General features: G+C 52.2%; 1 protein-coding gene across 1 annotated transcript in view; it reads right to left on the bottom strand.

Moving 5' to 3' along the window:
- Positions 1-14,489: 14,489 nt before the first annotated feature.
- SND1 (staphylococcal nuclease and tudor domain containing 1) overlaps positions 14,490-18,290 on the bottom strand; it is a 445,445-nt gene continuing 441,644 nt past the window's right edge. Inside the window, exons 22-24 of the mRNA XM_005879181.2 lie at positions 17,919-18,122; positions 15,180-15,224; positions 14,490-15,072 (exon numbers count right to left, since the gene is read on the bottom strand). Coding sequence (XP_005879243.1) covers positions 15,007-15,072; positions 15,180-15,224; positions 17,919-18,122 — 315 coding nt within the window. The 3' untranslated portion in view covers positions 14,490-15,006. The remainder of the gene's footprint in view (positions 15,073-15,179; positions 15,225-17,918; positions 18,123-18,290) is intronic.

Raw genomic sequence — 18,290 nt, 5'->3', positions numbered from 1 at the left:
CCGTCATGACTGTCATAAGATAGTAAACTCTCCATGGACCCAGATTCCCAGGTTCTCAGCACAGTGCCTGGCCCATAGCAAACCCTCAGTGTTTGTGGAGTGCTTGCTGGCCTGTGGTGTTTTCCCTAAGCACTGGGATCCTCTCTGGCCCAATGGACACAGTGGTCAGCATCTGTCCGGCCCTCTACTACCCAGTCCTGGGCCCATGGCCTGTTCCTTTGGGAAGGAGCTGGAAGATGTGGTTGGGAGATCATGAGGGGCTGGAGGGCTGACACTTTAATTGCATAATTATTTCCTCAACACAGATGGTGGTGGGAAGATGCGGCCCGCAGCCCGCAGGATGGATGGCGTGTGGACGGGTGAGTTATATTTTCCCAGATAAAAGCACTGATTGCCTATAAACTCTGATTCTGCCTGATGTAAAAGCCACTTTATTGCACATCTAGAAATTACTACCCGTATAAAAGCACATTATTGTGATGTAAAAATAGATTTTTATGTAATTTTTCCATGCTACCACCTTGTAATTCCTCATTCCCAAGCACCCCGAGATTGCACTGAGGTTTATTTTTCTCTTTTAATTGTTTGCCACGGCATGCCAATTCTGGTGAGGTATTCTCCCCGCCATCAGAGCAGGGCCCAGGCATAAATAACAGCCATCCCTTCACAGCAGGCAGGGTTCTGGGGCACCCAAACGCCATCCAGCAACATCAGGCTCCATGTTATGCTACAGTTTGGAGGAGGGTGAGCCCACAGGAGCGCTTCCTGCCCTCCCCGCAGAAAGCCCTGTCAGTCGAGAAGATTGTTAGATGTAAGGCTTAAAGTTTCCTTTGCTGGAAAGCAAGCAAGCAGGGACAATCGGATAGACCCTCTCATCAGCAGTTTAAATGTCTCTGATGGGGTCCTCAGTGCTCAGGTAAATTCTCCTCAGTAGTTCTCAATAATGCTTAGTCAATGGAGAGGAGAAGAATGAAACATGAGTTTGGAAGAAAACTAGAAAAATTCAGGATCCAATTCAGTTTAAGGCTTAAAAATAAAACTTTAACCTTTCTAGATTCTACTGAAACACAGTTCCCCTCTCCCTAAAATCACCCTCATTTTTATCAAAGATAGCCCAATCAAGACTATTCACTGCATTAAGCCCAGTTTCAATTTGGCCTCACTATTTGCATAAACACAAGAATAGTAATTGATTATATAGGTTCTCTTAAATCTGCTTTGCTGGAACCTCATAAGGAATCTCCAAATTGAGCTTTAATCAGCCCCTCAGGGAAATAAGCCAAACCACAGAGTTGTCATCAGGCTTTGCCTGCAATACCTATAGATTTGGGCAAATTCCTCAAGTTCTTGAGGTTCCCCAAAGTGTCTTGAGGTTCTTTCTTTGTCATCTCCCAGGAAACCAACCTTTACTCCGTACCTGGAAAGACTGCCATGAACCGTGTGACTAAGCAAGGTACCAGACCATTTTTCTAAGGGGCTTTTATCGGCTTCAAGGTCAATCTTAATTCCTTAAAGCCTTCTGGTGACATCGAGAGTCTAGACATCTCTCTCTCAATCATGACATCAGTCAAAGTCTTGGTTAATAAAGCCACAGTTGGAAAGTGGTTTTATGTGTCCTATTATAAAGAGAACAGATTATTATTGGATTCATGCAAACAAATATATTGGCATGATAATAATAATACTCATTAAGAGTTGCCAAATTCTAGAGGGAGAAAAATATAAATGCTTCAGTATTACTTATGAGGGTGTAATTTACCAAATTTCTCTAGGGAAAAAACCAAGTTTCTTTAATAACAAAAAGATTGAAAAGTCAGGACTATTTTAAACAAAGTCATAAGAATAATTATCCTTAGTTCATTCAGTCCCATATAACCAATTTTTGTTTATCTTGATTATTCACCAGAATTTCCATGAACCCAGTCATTAGTCCTTAGAGTTCTATAAGTCTTCATCTAGTTCAAATATGACCTGCTTAGAAATATGTAATTTGAGTAAGTTAGGGTAAAACAATGACTGTCTATAAATGACAAAACTTAAAATGACATGGTTATAGACCTGATTATAATGCAACTGCTAAAGAATTTGCTTTTCTGTAAGACATAGCATTCCAAGATAGCAATTCAAATTACAAATGAAAGTATATCAGAACTTTGCAAACTCCTAATCTCTAGAACATCAATTTTAATAAAAAATATGTATACAAATAAAACAATATTATTAATTTTTATTTTATTTGGCAAAGCTTCCCATGTAATTTCAAGCATATTATATAGGCCTAATTAGTTTTTTTTAAAAAAAACAAAAACCTCTTTCATAAGGAGAGAGAACAAATCCTTGAAGTATTGCAGGGTCCATTGGAATAACTCAAAGTTATTTCTGGGTTTAAGAAAAAGCCTCTTAAAATTCAAACCTTGGGAAAGTTGTCAAACGTAGTTAACCAAAAGATTATAACATAAACTTTTTGCAAACCCAGGTAACTCAAATACATTTTATGGTAATAATTATAAAAGATGTCAACCAAACTTAAACCAGTTTTAATATCAAATATTTTGTCCAGACCACAGGATCCTGCTTAGTTTATATAAGTATTTAATCTCTTTAGGTCAATAACATATTATGTCCTAGTTATGCTATTGGGAGGCAGAAAATGCACCGCACATAATACAGACAAGCACATGTCACATAAAGACGATGCAACTCTAGCTGGTTTGGCTCAACGAGGGGACTGAAGGGTCCCAGGTTTGATTCCGGTTGAGGGCACAGGCCTGGATTGCGGGCTTGACCCCCGAGGGGAGGCATGCAAGAGACAGCCGATCAATGATTCTCTCTCATCATTGATGTTTCTATCTCTCTCTCCCTCTCCTTTCCTCTCTGAAATCAATAAAAATATTTTTAAAAAGACTGTATACATAAGTACCATACGCATAATCCAAATTACTAATTTTTGTAGAGAAGGCACACGATTTTTTTCATTTGCTCTTGACAACTTTCAAGGAGACTGGAAAGGTGAAGGAAAGGTCCTAATTACCCAGCAAGTTGAGACTCTCAAAAGCTTCAGCCCTAGCTGGTTTGGCTCCGTGGATAGAGCGTCGGCCTGTGGATCAAAGGGGGTTCGATTCTGGTCAAGGGCACGTACCTCGGTTGTAGGCTCCTCCCAGGCCCTGGCCCTGCCCCGGGCACGTGCAGGAGGCAAACAATTGATGTGTTTCTCTCACACTGATATTTCTCTCTGTCTTTCCCTTTCTCTAAAAATTAATGGAAAAATATCCCCAGATGAGGATTTGAAAAAACAAATGAACCAAAAACAGGTCCAAGGGCCATGAGTGAGTGGTGGAAACAAAGTGTGGGCTCCAATCCGAGGCATCAAACAGCGGTGAGCGCCTAGGCAGGGCGGCGCTGGCTCTAGAACTGTTACAGGAAAGCAGGGAGGCTGGGGGCTGCTGCGGGTCACTGCAGAGTCGGAACAAAAAGAAACCCAGTGACAGAAGATACTAAATGCTCCAGAGAGAGGACGGGTTACAGCACGAGTGGCCTGTGGACGTGTTGACCCGGTGTCCTGAGAGCGGCCTGATCAATGACGGGGCAGTAGATGCTCTGAGAACGGATTTACCCGATCAGACGTGGGACTCAACTCCACGCCAGAGAAAGTGTGTCTGTCCTGTGGATGTGTTTACCCCGTGCCCTGAGGGTGGCCTGGCCAACGACCAGGGCAGTAGCCAGCTGCCATGGGGATGGGTTTACCCCACTCACACAGGGTGCTTAACTCCACGCCAGACAGATGAGGGGGAGAAAAGGGGTCCCTTTGGACATTAGGGTGATCAGGTCTTGACTCACGGGACCCCATCCCCCAGGTGTTACCTGGGAATGTGTGGGGGGAGCCTCCATGTCCAGAGGGCAGGGTTACCTTCCCTCTCAGCATTGATGGGGCACGTTTTGACTTGCTCCTCAGCTGACTGGTAGGTTCCCCCCCACCAACAAGAGAGGAGAGTTGCCAAAGGTCCCGGAGAGGAATCAGCTGGGGGAAGGGGCTGGCACCTGAGGGTTTTCTCTTACACACTTTCTACAGCTTCCACAAACCCTCTTACCCGTTCAGAAGAACCATTTTTAGAACAGTGCACTTTCTTCTTTAAAAAGATTTATCTTGATTGTTGAAAGTATTACAGATGTCCGCTTTGTGTTTGTTTTTTCCTCACGCCCCCGCCCCTCCCAAGCCTTTGCCACACTATTGAACAGCGCACTTTCGATCCTTGCTCTGGCTCTCCGGAAGTGTTATAGGAAAGCAATGAGCCTAGGCGGGGCTGCTTCGGCTCACTGGGAAGTCAGAGAAAAGGGGCTTTGGGGACAGGTTCAGGGGGTTAGCCTGGGAGGCGCTGCCACTGCCCATTGCTCCACTGGGTGCAAGTCTTGTGGGGTCCCTGAGAGTTTAGGAGATGCACACCTGTGGGGGAAGAAGAGGAGCGAGAGCACGCACTGTACCGGGTCCTTTGCTTTGAGGTTTTTTACGGGCTGAGAGTTTAGGGGAGGTCTTAGGGGAGATCTCAATAGAATATTCTTCAGTTTTTCCAGCTGTGCCCTTTCATGGTCATGGTCTCCACTGATTGGTCAGCCCTAGGGGAGGGGTCATTGTAGCTGGTCCTGGCATTGCCCACCTGGTTTTGCTGCCTTTCTGGGGCTGGAGCTGAAATACAACCGAGGCCTAGTGGCTACCTCCAGGGCGGTGGCCTTCTGGATCTGACCGTAAATTGCTTGGCCAGTTTATCCAGCTGCCTCAGTTTCCCCAGTCCACTTGCTTAGCTTCTGGCTAGCCTGCCTCATTAGGAGACGTCAATAATTAATTACAGCTGACTTTCTAGTGTGACCTCAGAACCCTTCTGCACACAGCACCCGAGGGAGCCACTACCCATTGATCCGACTGGCACTGTGTGAGATCTCTGCCCTGAGAACTAACTGCCCGCCACAGACCAGGCCAGTCCCTCACACTGCGCTGCACAGGGGCTGTGCGGCACCGGCCTCTCCAGATGTTCACAGCTGGAGGGTGAAGTCCAGCCCTGACCTGTCTTGTCCACGTGGGCCCCTCTCCCTAGGGGACGAGATCACCTAAGTGGCTCACCGCGGTGGCCTGTGTGGCTTTTGACACTCTCACACCCTGAGTAACTTCGAATCAGACACTGACCTCTCCTGGCGACCCCGTCAAACGGAAATGCCCCCACCAGTCATACACTATGTCCAGAGTGTGCCCCTCTGTCCCCAGGGTTTCAGTGAACATGGAGCAGGGGGCACCTAGGAAGCGTCACACGCCTGGGATGCCGGGTGTGGGGTGCTCAGCCTGCGCCCGGGGCTTCTGCACAGCCCTGCCCTGGCTCTGCTCTCGGACTTTCTCATGTCCCAGCCAGAGAAGCCCAGGCCCACGCAGCGGGCAGGCCTGCCGGGGCTGACGGGCACAGCAATTCCCATGGCAGCTCTGGGGCAGGGGTGGGGCTGTGACGGGCTGCTTGCCTGCCTGCTGAGGCGCCAGGAACCTCCAGCACCAGGCTCCCTGCTGGCGGTGGGACACGCTGCTCCACACTTTCTAGCTGCAGCACCCTGCTCTCTAGCACGGCCCCTGCAACCTACCCCACCCCTTCTCTGCCCACCACCGCGCTCCCCACCCCCCCACAGGGCTTTCTTAGGAGCCACACCCACTCACTCGCATCAGTGGGGCAGGTTATTAGTTGGGCTAATCAGGTGACTGCTGAGACACCTACACACAGCCAAACCTCCCCCCACCTGTGCCTTCTGCCTGCTGGGCCCAGATGTTAGGTCCCAGGGGGTGTCCATGGGTACGTTCTGGCTGGGTGTGGCACCCCCCATGCCCAGCTGAGGAGGGCCACACGCCCTCCCTCACCATGGGGTCAGGCACTCTGAGCACTTTGCTGCTGTATCTTCAGCACATTATAGACCAGTGATGGCGAACCTTTTGAGCTCGGTGTGCCAGCATTTTGAAAAACCCTAACTTAACTCTGGTGCCATATCACATATAGAAATTTTTTGATATTTACAACCATAGTAAAACAAAGACTTATATTTCTGATATTTATTTTATATATTTAAATGCCATTTAACAAAGAAAAATCAACCAAAAAAATGAGTTCACGTGTCACCTATGACACGCGTGTCATAGGTTCGCCATCACTGTTATAGGTGCTCAGTACACGTGGTCTGACCAGCTGCAGGCTTAGTCCCAGGCCACCCTGCTACCCACCTCCCACCACTCCACAACTGGGGCCTCCCGAGAGACGGCCAGGGACTCGGCAAGTGACCTCAGCCCCCTGCCCCTCCTGGTACCCTGGCTCCCATCTTGCCTGAGCCACACGATGCTCCCACGAGCAGGAGCAGGCCTCCGTGTCTCAGACTTTGGCAGCATTGTCGCTGGTTCCTTTCACTCAAACAGTTCTGGGCTGTCCAAACTCCCACCTGAGCAGCCAGCTGCTGGCCACCCAGATGCAGAGGGTTGCCTGCAGCGCGTCTGCCCTGAGCTGTAACAGTGGCTGTCACGGAACGCTGAGTCGGCGGGAAGCCCTGCACAAAGAACTTTGTAAATACCTCAGTGAATTCTGACATCAACTTTATTTTTATTAAATGGATTGGGGTGACATTGTCAGCATGAACATCCAGGTTTCAGGTGTGGGTTTCTACGCTGTAAGATCTGTACATTGCACCCTGTGCCCACCACCCAAGTCAAATCTCCTGTCACCTTATATTAGCTCCCCCCCAGCCCCCCCGCACCCCTTCCCTCTGGTTTGTGCTCACGAGTTTCAGGTCTATATCCCACGTATGAGTGAAATCATAGGGCCCTTAGCTTTTTCTGTCTGACATTTCATTTAGCATCCCCCGCCCCTCCCAAGCCTTTGCCACACTATTGAACAGCGCACTTTCGATCCTTGCTCTGGCTCTCCGGAAGTGTTATAGGAAAGCAATGAGCCTAGGCGGGGCTGCTTCGGCTCACTGGGAAGTCAGAGAAAAGGGGCTTTGGGGACAGGTTCAGGGGGTTAGCCTGGGAGGCGCTGCCACTGCCCATTGCTCCACTGGGTGCAAGTCTTGTGGGGTCCCTGAGAGTTTAGGAGATGCACTTCCATCCTTTCTTATGGCTGAGTAGTATTCCATTGTGAACAGGTACCACATCTTTACCCAGTCCTCTATCGTGGGACACTGTGGTTGTTTCCATGACATCAACTTTAAAAGCAGGAACGTTTACCTTTTCATCTTCAGTTTACAGACGAGAAAGCCTCTCAGAGGTTAATTAGCTTGCCCAGGGGCACACAGCAAGGAGGCGGCAAACTGGGGCAGCCTCTCTGCTTTCAGAGCCATGACCTCAAACCTCCCTGCTGTACTGACGCCTTGAGACCATCTCACTTCCAGGTTTTCTGCCAGCATCAACTCAGCCTGATAATGACTAATCTGGTTGACATCTATCTACTGACTCGGTCTCTGAACGCAGCCTAAAGCTCACCAAGAAGTTCTGTGAAATCCACACTCTGAATCGCCCAGTGCAGGACAGGCTGGAGAGGGGCAGGGCGGCTGCCTGCAGCAGACCGGGGGAAGGGCGGGGGCTGCTCCATCGATTCCATTTCCTCTACCTCGAGCCTCTGAGGCAGACACTGCTGACCACGGGTGAGCTGTGCGTGTGAACAACACATTGCAAAGCCCACAGAGGCCCCATTTAGATGAACTGCAGCCTTGGCCTCTTCTCCTTCCACACACACAGCTGTGAACATGAAGTGCTAAAGCCACGGCTCCGTCCCTGGGCCGCACTCACCTGGTCTGGGCCAGCACTCGGGTGGCTTTGCCCGAGTAGAGGAGGAGCTGGCCTCGCAGGCCAGGTCCCCAGGTGACTCCTACGGATGGAGGCTGGCTGCTCACTGACTGTGTCAGTGTCACCTGCTCCCACAGCTCAGTGGCTGAGCCCAGGGCATAGAATAATGACTCCACCGACCTAGGATGATGGGTGTGAGCTGCCAGGGTGGCAGAAGCCAAAGCCCTCAGGCAGCGGGGACAGGGCCCTTTGCCTCCTGCTGGCCTTGTCCCAGGTCCTGAGGTCGCGGGGGGTGGGCTCTGACACCATCCAGCTGAATGCCAAGTCCAGCCCCAGGTTTAGGTGCCCCAGCAAAGGTCCCTGGGGCCTGTGCGGGCCCCTCACTTCCCTGGGACTATTTTTTGGGAAAATGGCTTTTGAAAGACTCTGGCACAAAGAACAGCCCAAACTTCCGGCGACAGGTAAATCCCCTCGTTACCTCTGGTGGGAGGAGCGGTCAGGGAGCCTCTGGGATGCTGATGTTCTCTTTGGATCTGAGTGAGTTCAGGGATGATTAGATTTGTAAACACCCACAAGCTGTACTCACAAGATCTGTGCATCTGACTTTCAGTTACACCTGAATTTGAAAAGTGTAACAAAGTGTGGGCGCAGGAACTGGAAGTCGTGTGGTGGGCAGGCCATGTCGGCTTCTCAAGCCCCAGGCCTTTTCCTCACTGGTCAGCACCCAGGGCTGTGAGGACAGGCCTGTGTTTTGGTGTTTAGCTCTGTAGACCCTGGGCCCCAGGCAGGCAGCCTTGAGTCCCACCAGCCAGGAGAGGGCTTAGTTCAGTGCTCCCTCAACGAGGCTGCTCTGCCTGGTACACAGGTGTCCATAACTTCCCTGGCAGAGGGAAGTGCTCCTACGAGGCTTCTCTGACCATGACCCCCACCTCACTCCCAGGAGAAATTAAGTTCTCCCTCTTTTGAGCTCCCATTCCATCTTGTTAATAACGTAATAAACACCAATGGACCCACCTCCCAGAGTGAGACCTGCACATTCCCATTAACTTCCGTCTCCCCACACCCGTCCTCATCCTGTCCCCGGGGCCCCCTGCCCACCTGGAGGTGACCACCACCAAACGTCTGTATTTATCATCCCTTTGTTTTGATTTTGTGACATGTGTCAAAGGTGTTCATGTATCCCCGTTTGCTAAAAAAAGTGCCAGTTTACATTTGAGGTCCAAATGTAAGAACTTGTGTCCCTCTGCACTCTCAAAACCCCATAAACCACACGATCATTTAACATACACCTATTTTGGTAAAGTTAACTAGGAGTTCCTATCACCAGTACCAGCCGTCCTCAATGGACTGTGAGCTCCCGAGGCCAGGGCTTCTCCTGGTTTCATCCCAGCCCTTTGACTAGAACCTGGAACCAGGAGGAAGCTCAGTAAACGCTAAATGCCTGCCTGCTCGGGGGTCGCTGGATGGCTCGGGCCGGCCATTCCTATTCTGAGCACACGGCAGGGCAGTGCGACAGGGGCATTTGGCGAGTGCCAGTCTCTGCAGAAAGTGTGGGCGCTGCAAGCAATGCTGTGATCAGAAGTGTGCCCTTGCTGGAGGGGTTGCCTCCCTGCGCCTGGGCGAGGGCCCCTTGCCCTCCATAGCTGAGCCAGCCCCCAGCCCACCCCTCAGGCCCACTGAGACCGACACCCACAGGGTGAAAGCCACATGTAGACAAAGCTCACAGGCCTGGGGCAGGGGACCTGTTTTCTATTTCTGGCCCTCCCGTTAATAAGCTGGGTGACCTTGGGCAAGTCACTCTGTCTCCCTCATCTTGTAAAATGAGCTTGGACAGTGATAGCTAATCCTCCCACTAGAGAACTCATCAGAATCACCTAGGAAGCTTAAAAGTCAAGTCCCAGGTGCTGGCCCACAGGAACTGAGAGAGGAAGCCTGGACTGGGAAGCGATATATGCATATTTACACGATAATAAAAAGGTAGTCAGAAATGCTTGCCTATGGTGAAAAAATTAATTCGTACACAGGGAATTATAATAAGCACTCCACACCCCATTTGTGCCATAGGCAACCACTTTTAATCACGTTTTAGGTGGTTACTATCTTATTGCTAAATATAAGTTCTTATTTTATCAACTTCAAACATTATCCATTGCCTTCCTGCTATGCTAGCTGAGGGTTTAGCTCACTCAACCCACCCCCATCCCCACTCCCCATACAGTCCTGGCACTATTTCTAGAAGCTGCATTTTAATGCAAACCCCAGGGGATTCTGAGGTAGCTGGTCGACCAGCCACACAGAGAGAAACACTGATTGGTTGCTTCCTGGATGGGGATTAGAACCTACAATCTGGGTATGTGCCCTGACTGGGAATCGAACCCGCCACCTTCTGGTGTACGGGACGACGCTCCAACCAACTGAGCCACACTGGTCAGGGCCCTCAGACCATCTCTTAAGCCCATGGTTCTGCTCGGCTTCTGGAGCCTTTTTCCACCTCCGGGAGCTCGGAAAGGCTGGGCATGGGAGCCATGCTGACCACTAGGTGTTCTGGGTTTGTGGTGGGTGAAACTGCCCTGCCCTGTCATTGTGTTACCTCTTCTCACAGTGTCACCTCCATGCCCCAGTTGGATAGTTAGGATGAGCAGATTTGTCCTTTAGGGACTGGCTCAAGCAGATTGCTGAGCGTCTGACTTCTTTATAACCGCCAAGGAGTGGTGTATGCAGACAACAGCACATACAGAAACGAGAATGCACACACTACAGCTAATGCAACAAGGACCAGCTCACAGACAGGGAGTGAGAGAAGGAAGATGCAAAATACACATGCAGACTCCACCTGCGCCAAATTTAAAACCAGGCAAAACTGGAACACAAAAACACCACAAAAATGCAACAAAACAGGCCAAACTCATCTCCTGGGATAGAGGGGGTTACCTTTGGGGGTGATGGCCTGGTGATGTTCTCTGTGATCTGAGTAGCTACGCTGCACAGGTGTGTTCACTTTGTAGACTTTCCTGAAGGTACTTTTCCTTAGGAGTGTTCCCAATAAACACAAGGAACACCAAGCACCTTTCCTCCCGGGAAACAAGCCCTCCCTTAGGATGGGCCCAGGCAGACAGGCGAAGCCACAACTGGGCCTGGTCTCTGTGGCCTGGAGTGGGGTGGGGGAGGGGTGCTGCCCAGACCCCTACCCTGCAGGTCACCATGTATTTCAGGGTTCTGGCCTGGCGCCCCGCAGAGCGCAGTGGCCTGCTGGGTCAGGGCAGTGGCGGGAAATGAGGCCCAAGCATGTCCCCTGGGAAGGGTGACGAGACACTAGCCAACTAGGACTTGAGTGCCATCTTCTCCACCTGCCGGCAGCCAAGCTGTCCGGGGAGGGTGGGCTCTGGCCCCCCGCCAGCCTCCCCAGGCTGCTGGCCAGCCCAGCGTAAATATTATTACCTCCCACGCATCTGAAGGACGTTAATTATTAAAACACATGCCACCCAGGGTAGTGCACTGTAATTAGGTTCAAATTAAATTAGCATCCTCTTGTAATTATGACATCAATAACCACTCTTGAGGCCCCAGTTCTCCAGTCCCTCCGTTATTTCCCAGCATGGGCTGATGCAAAAAAAAGGGTCCACTGGCTCCCTGGGACGTGGAAATAATCAAACCAATAAATAAAGCGGAGGCAGCTACGCAAGCCCTTCCCTACTGCTCACTGGCAGGGAGGAGGGTGAGCAGGGCCACCAGGGAGGGCTCTCGCTCTCAGTCCTTCCCTGGTGGCTCTGCTGCGTCAGCCTGCAGAGACCAGAAGTCCCAGAGCCTTCACAGACCAGCAGCGCTGCTTCCGGCCATCTGTTAGCCCTCCTCCTGGGCCGCCTCCCCAGCCGCCGGCCAGGGCCTCAGCCCGTCTGGGTGCACTGTGCACGGCCGCGGCTTGTTCTAAATGTGTTGGCATCTGCTGCCTCCTCCACACCTAGACTGGACATGACCTTGGCACTCACTGAACCCAACACTGTGCTGGTGGCTGGATAGATGGATAAGTAAGTTGTGTTCAAAGAGATTTTGTTGTTCAACTGGGAAGGAGGATGGGAGAGCGGAGTCCTGACACCGAGGAGCACGTCTGCGATCCCTGCTGGGGAAGGACCTCCGGAGAGGTTTTGGGTGCTACGTGGGCAGGTGCTGATGCTAATGAGCTTCAACTATGGATGCACCTGCCCTCGGAGTGCCTCCTTAAGTCCTGCACCTTGGGGGGTTGGCTTGCCTCACCCCAGTCCCAGCCCTGCCCAGGACAGGCCTAGGAACGCAACAGACATGGCCGAGAGAGGCACACGGGGCTGGGGCCAAAATCAGACCAGCGGCAGCAGCGCCCCCCGACCTTTGTCTGAATCAGCCTGAGAAAAGAAAGGCAGGAAGGAGCGGGGAGGTTCAGGCATCATTCAATTGGAGAACCAGAGGGTTTATTTTGGTGCAGTTGTAACCAAGGCAACTGTTAAGATGGTGAGATGATTTCAGACCCTTTCACAAAAGAGTGGGTTGGCATCTTGCCCCCCGAAAATTGTGCTCAAGTGAATGCACACTGTGTGGCCCCACCAGGAGGTAGAGAAATGGGCGAGATGGGCATTCTCTTCTCCATGATGCCTAAAAATAAAGTGGGAGACCATGGCGAGAGGCGGCTTGCTGCTGGGGCAGGACAGCGTCTCCAGGAGTGGGGACAGATGGAGAGTCGCACAATTCATCACCTAGCTGACTTCTTGGGCCCCACAAGGAGCATAGCCCTTGTTATGACCCACCCACAGGGGCTGCAGACAGAAACATTGAGTCTGCGCTGACTCAACACCTCTCCCCTCCCCCCTCGGTCCTCCTCACTGTCGCTGCTCCCTTTTAACTAGAGTGCATCCCAAGTACTGGAAACACACATTAAATTTGTTGGTGTGTTGTTGTTTTTTTGCCTAAAACAGGAGTCCTAGGGACACTCCAGGTGAACCCTGAGCCTGAACAAGTGGATGTAGGGGCAGAACTGCCAGGAGCCAGAATTTTCAGGGGCCCAAGATCTCTGGTATAAAAATGAGAGGCAGCCCAGCTGGCATGGCTCAGTGGTTGAGCGTTGACCTATGACCTAGGAGGTCAGGGTTCGATTCCCGGGTTAGGGCACATGCCCGGGTTGCGGGCTCGATCCCCAGTGTGGGGCGTGCAGGAGGTAGCCAATCAATGATTCTCTCTCATGGTTGATGTTTCTCTCTCTCTCTCTCTCTCTCTCTCTTCCTCTCCCTTCCTCTCTGAAATCAATAAAATATTAAAAAAAAAAAAAAAAAAAAAAAGGGAGGCGGCTGCCCAGCCAGTGTGGCTCAGTGGTTGAGCACCGATTGACCTAGGAACCACGAGGTCACAAGTTCAATTTCCAATGAGGGCACATGCCCGGGGTTGCTGGCTCGATCTTCAGCAGGGGGTGTGCAGGAGGCAGCTGATCAATGATGTTTCTCTCTCATTGATGTTTCTATCTTTCTATCCCCCACCCTTCCTCTTGTTCTAAAAAAGTCAATAAAATAGTATTTTAGAAAATGAAAATAAAAATGAGAGACGGCCAGCCAGGCCCCACCACCTACACTGACTTTCCCCAAGACCAAGGATCAATTTCCATGGCAGCTGGCATCTCACCCAGATCAGAAGGTGGGGCGGCAAGTGGGCTGCCAGGAAGCAGCGCCAGCACGTCTCACCAGAGTACAGGCCTGGGAAGGGCAGGCCACACGATGAGGTCAGGGGTGGGGGTAGGGAGGACAGGCAGATCTCTAGACACTGTGGACGGCTGAGTGGTGACCACCCGTCACACACACACACACACACCTGCTTCCTCTCCCTGGCAGGCCCCTCACTACACCACAGTGGCTGCCCTCGGTTGCTCTGCTCCCCTGGGGGCTAGCAGTCCCTGTCGTTTCTGAACTGCGCGGCCAGCTCTACCTTGACAATGGGGGACACTGTCAAGTCAAACGGAGCAAGAGATAATCACCTGGGGACAGGCACTCCTCGGCCACGGCCTCTGGAGCACACTGACCTTCAGCTCCGTCTCCAAAGAACGGACGGCGGAGGGAGCTGAGCAGGGACCAGGGCCCCGATCTTGCCCACACCATGCCAGCCTGTGTGGTGTTAGCTATGCCTCCTGCTGCCAGGAAGAGGAAAGTCGCCTCACGGCCCTCAGTGAGTCCCTTCTGGCCCTGGCGGGTCCCTGGCAGGACTGAGCCTGGCCTGTCCTCTGTGGAAAGTCCTGGGCACGGCTTGCCGAGCTGCTCCAATCTCTAAGGTCCTTGAGGGCAGCCCCGTGCAGTGTCCAGACTGATGAGTCAAAGGAGAAGATCTGCAGCCTTCTGCGCGTGGCCGAGGTGCCAGGTGATGCCCACCACACCCTAGGGGCTGCTCGGAACTCGGGAGGACTGCCCAGCTCCCACTGACAGGCATGCTCCTCTCCATGACCAGCCTCCACGATGAGTGAAAACAAAGGGAGACCCTGGCGAGAGCGGGCTTGCCTGTTGGGACAGGCAGCATCCCCAGGAGTGAGGAGACACGTCATCTACACTCCTGCTGACTTCTTGGCCCCTAGAGAGCTGGGCGTAGTCCTGGTGAGGTTCCTGGGAGTGTGGCTAGGCATGTGGTGACCACCTGGGAGCCACCAGTGCCCAGTCTCCTGGCTCTGGGCTCCACCATGACCAACAAGGGCTGCAGACAGCATGTACTATTTTATTGGGCCTCAAAAGCTTTAAATACAGAAAAGGAGAGGCGCGCTGGCATTTGAGAATGGACGTATCAGAGAAATCACATGATCAACAGCTGGACAGAGCTGGGAAGAAAGGCAGTCTGGGATAGAAGTGGGGTGCTCTCTGGCAGCGGGCCTCCAGTGCCAGGATCACACCCCCATTAGCATGAAGTCTTTCATGTTTCTTCCTGATTTGAGGACAATTTTTAAAAAACCACAACCCCCCCATCCAAATAAAAACAGGAAATCAGCTGGGAGAGACTGGACAGCAGCGCCCATCATCTCAGAAGACAGGCTCCTGAGAGCCTCAGGCTCCCTGCACCCCACCCCCAGCCCAGATGCTGCCCTGCAAGGCATTTCCACACACTGAAGCAAAGCTGGACCCACGCTACGCCCCGATCTGGGTCTGGAGCGGAAACACCCTCCTGGCAGAGGAAGAGGTACTGTGTGAGGGGTGCTGGGGCCGGACCCGATTCCCTGCTTAGCGGCTGTAGCCAAACTCATCTGCGTCATCGGCTCGGAAGTCTCCGTAGCGCCACAGGTTCAACTGTGAGAAAAGAAAATGGCTCGTCAGGGAGGTGAGGTCCGCTGGAACCCCGGGTGGTCAAGCCCCCTCTCTCAGCACCCCCCGGAGCTCCGGAGGGGAAAACTCACCCTGGCGCTCTTGGCTGACTCCTGGGCATTCAGGTATTCTGTGATCTGGAGGGAGCGAGAAAGGGTGGGATCAAGATGAGGGTATTCACAACTGGGCAGCCAGAGTGACCGTCGGACGCCCAGGTAAGGCCACGTCACCCCCTGCCCAGTGGATCCCTAGCTCCCTCAGAGTAAAAGCCAACGTGCATGCCAGCTGTCTCCCAGCTCCACACTGGCTGTCCCATCTGCCGGAAGCTCCCTCTCCGGCCCACCTGGCTACTATCCCGCCCTTTCAAGTCTGATAAAAGTACTGCCTTCTTAGGAGGGGAACGTGGCTGGGTGGGAAGTGATCAACCAAAGAACTAGTATGCACATATGCATGACCCATGGACACAGACAATAGGGTGGTGAAGGCCTGGGTGGGCGGTGGGGGTGGGCTAGAAGAGATTAATGAGGGTCAGCCAGGAGTCCGAAGGAGCCCAGGTGTGGCGGGGGGGGGGGGGGGGGGGGAGAATGGGGAGGAAAAAAGGGGACATCTGTAATACTTTCAGCAATAAAAATTTTAAAAAAAAGTATCACCTTCTTGAGGCCTCCAATGACCCCATTTAAAATTATAACCAGCCCAGCCAGTGTGGTTCAGTGGTTGAGTGTCGACCTATGAACCAGGAGGTCATGGTTTGATTTCCCGTCAGGGCACATGCCCGGATTGTGGGCTGGATAGGGTGTGTGCATGAGGCAGCCAATCAAGAATTCTCTCTCATTGATGTTTCTACCTCTCTCTCCCTCTCCCTTCCTCTCTGAAATCAATAAACATATAGTTAAAATAAATTATAACCAGCCCCTCCCACACACTCCTGATTCTCTTTACTTTAAAATGAGAACCTTTTATCTTATTTTCTTTTTAAAGGGATGGCTTTTATTATTTTTTAGTTGAATTTATTGAGGTGACATTGGTTCACAAAACTATACACGTTTCAAGCGTACAACTCAACCAACATAATCTACACGCTGCACCATCAAGTGCAGCAAAGCAAAGTCTCTTCCCATTCCCATTGCCCCCACTTTGCCCACCCCCACCTAGCCCCACCTTTCCCTCTGGCTATCACCACACTGTTATCTGTGCTACATGATATATACATATATATGTGTGTGTGTACTAGTACCTGTGATGGATTTCTGCTTAATCCCTTTACCTTCTTTCATCCAGTACCCCAAATGCCCTCCCCTCCGCTCTGACAGCTGTCAGTCTGTTCCACGTGCCCATGCCTCTGGTTCTATTTCGTTCATTAGATTCCACATGTAAGCGAGATCATACTGTATTTGCCCTTTATTTGTATTTTCTCCTTTTCCATTGCATGTATCTTCTAACATTCTATTTCACTGACTTATTGTATCTATTTTTATTGCTCATCTCCTCATGCTTGAACGAGGCTCCACAGGGGAGGGATATTGTCTCTTGTTCACTGAGATATGCAGGCCCTCAATAAATGTTTGCTGAAAGAATGACTAGATGAATCAATGAGCGCGTTAGGTGTTTATCTCAGGGCAAAGGAATTTTCTAGACACCAGAGACATGCGGGTAGCTTCGCATGGGCGACACTAAGGTCTCTGGTTCTACAGGGAAACTTAAGCTGACCCCTCGGAGCAATCTCAGGACACTGGGGGTTTCCAGGGGGAGGACTAGAACCAGGCCTCTCCTGTCCAGAGGAGACACGGGAGCAATTCACACTGGGGTCTTTCTCCAAATGACTTTTCACTCGCATAAGCAGTCCAGGGAACCACACAGCGCTGCTACACTGCCTGGGGAGAGGGGAAGGCAGAGGGGCTGGGAGTTGGGAAAGCAAGGGGCACAGACTTTTCACTCGCATAAGCAGTCCAGGGAACCACACACCGCTGCAACACTACTCGGGGAGAGGGCACAGGCAGAGGGGTCGGGAGTTGGGAAAGCAAGGGGCACGTCAAGACAGAACACAGGTTTCAACCCTGCCACCCTCACCCTTCCTCTCGGAGGGAGTGTGGGAGGGCACGAGCTGGCCCCAGCCCATCCCTCAAGGCTGGTATGTCCTGGGATCTCAGCTATGGCTTAGTGAGAGGCTGGGAGGACTCCGATGAGCAGGGTCCTCAGTGGAAGGGGCCGCTAGTCCCCTGAACAAGATCGTAATGATCGACACCTGAACAGTGTAAGCCGGTTCCCCACGTGTCAGCCCCATCCTCACGGCCCAGCCTGGGGAGCAGCAAGCTCTCATCTCACAAAGGGGAGACTCAGGCCAGCTCCAGGCCCTGGGGGCTTTGCCAACAGGCTGGAGGGGTGTTGTGGCAGAGTCCCCTCGGACCCCTTGGCACTGCCGCCTGGCTCTGGCAGCACTGAGCGCCAGGAGCTGGTTGTGGACTTGGAAGTTGTATGTTAGAGAAAAGGAAGTGAGAGGGGGTGAGAAAGCAAGGCAGGCTTTGACCCTTTCCATGCCACCCCCGGCAAAGCTTTCCGGCCTGTCCTGGGGGTACATGCACAGGGAACTTTCCGCTCTAGTTTGCAGCTGCATTCTCAGCCAAACCTGCAGCCAATTAATTTGGGATGTAATTAGCTTTTTTTTTTAAACCCCAACAAACCGAAATCCATTATCTCTCCCCAGCAGGAACAGCAGGATGGTGGGCTCCTGCTCCCTCCCTGGCTCTTGGCGCAGTCCCCGGTCCCCTCTGTGACGACAGTTGGAGACACCAGGGGCCTGCCCCCGCAGTGGTGCCCACCTCCGCGTCACATACCACTTTCTGGAACTGCTTCTCCTTGCGCACCTCCACCATGACCAGTCCCTCCTTCACCAAGCCCAGCCCCACGTCCCCCTTGGAGTCTGCAAACTGCAGGGTGACGTGGGGGCAGCTGGCGCTCAGGTGCTCCACGTTGAGCAGGCACTGGGTATTCTGGATGTCCCGCACCACGCTGTCCACGGCGTCTGTTCGAGCATCCTCCTGGAGCAGAAACACCCAGGGTCGGGGGAGAGGGGAGCCTGAGCAAAAGCTGGCCACCTGAACCCCAGGTCCTGGTCCTGGACCTCCAAGAAAGTCCCCGGCGGGCGCCTGCAGCTCCCTGCCCACTCAGATCCTACCGAGGGAGGAGGCAGGCTCTGGACAGGAAGT

Source organism: Myotis brandtii, unplaced genomic scaffold, assembly GCF_000412655.1.
Source record: "Myotis brandtii unplaced genomic scaffold, ASM41265v1 scaffold587, whole genome shotgun sequence".
NCBI lineage: Eukaryota > Metazoa > Chordata > Mammalia > Chiroptera > Vespertilionidae > Myotis > Myotis brandtii.
The sequence above is the reverse complement of the archived record's forward strand: the minus strand, read 5'-3'. Positions and strand labels throughout refer to the sequence as shown.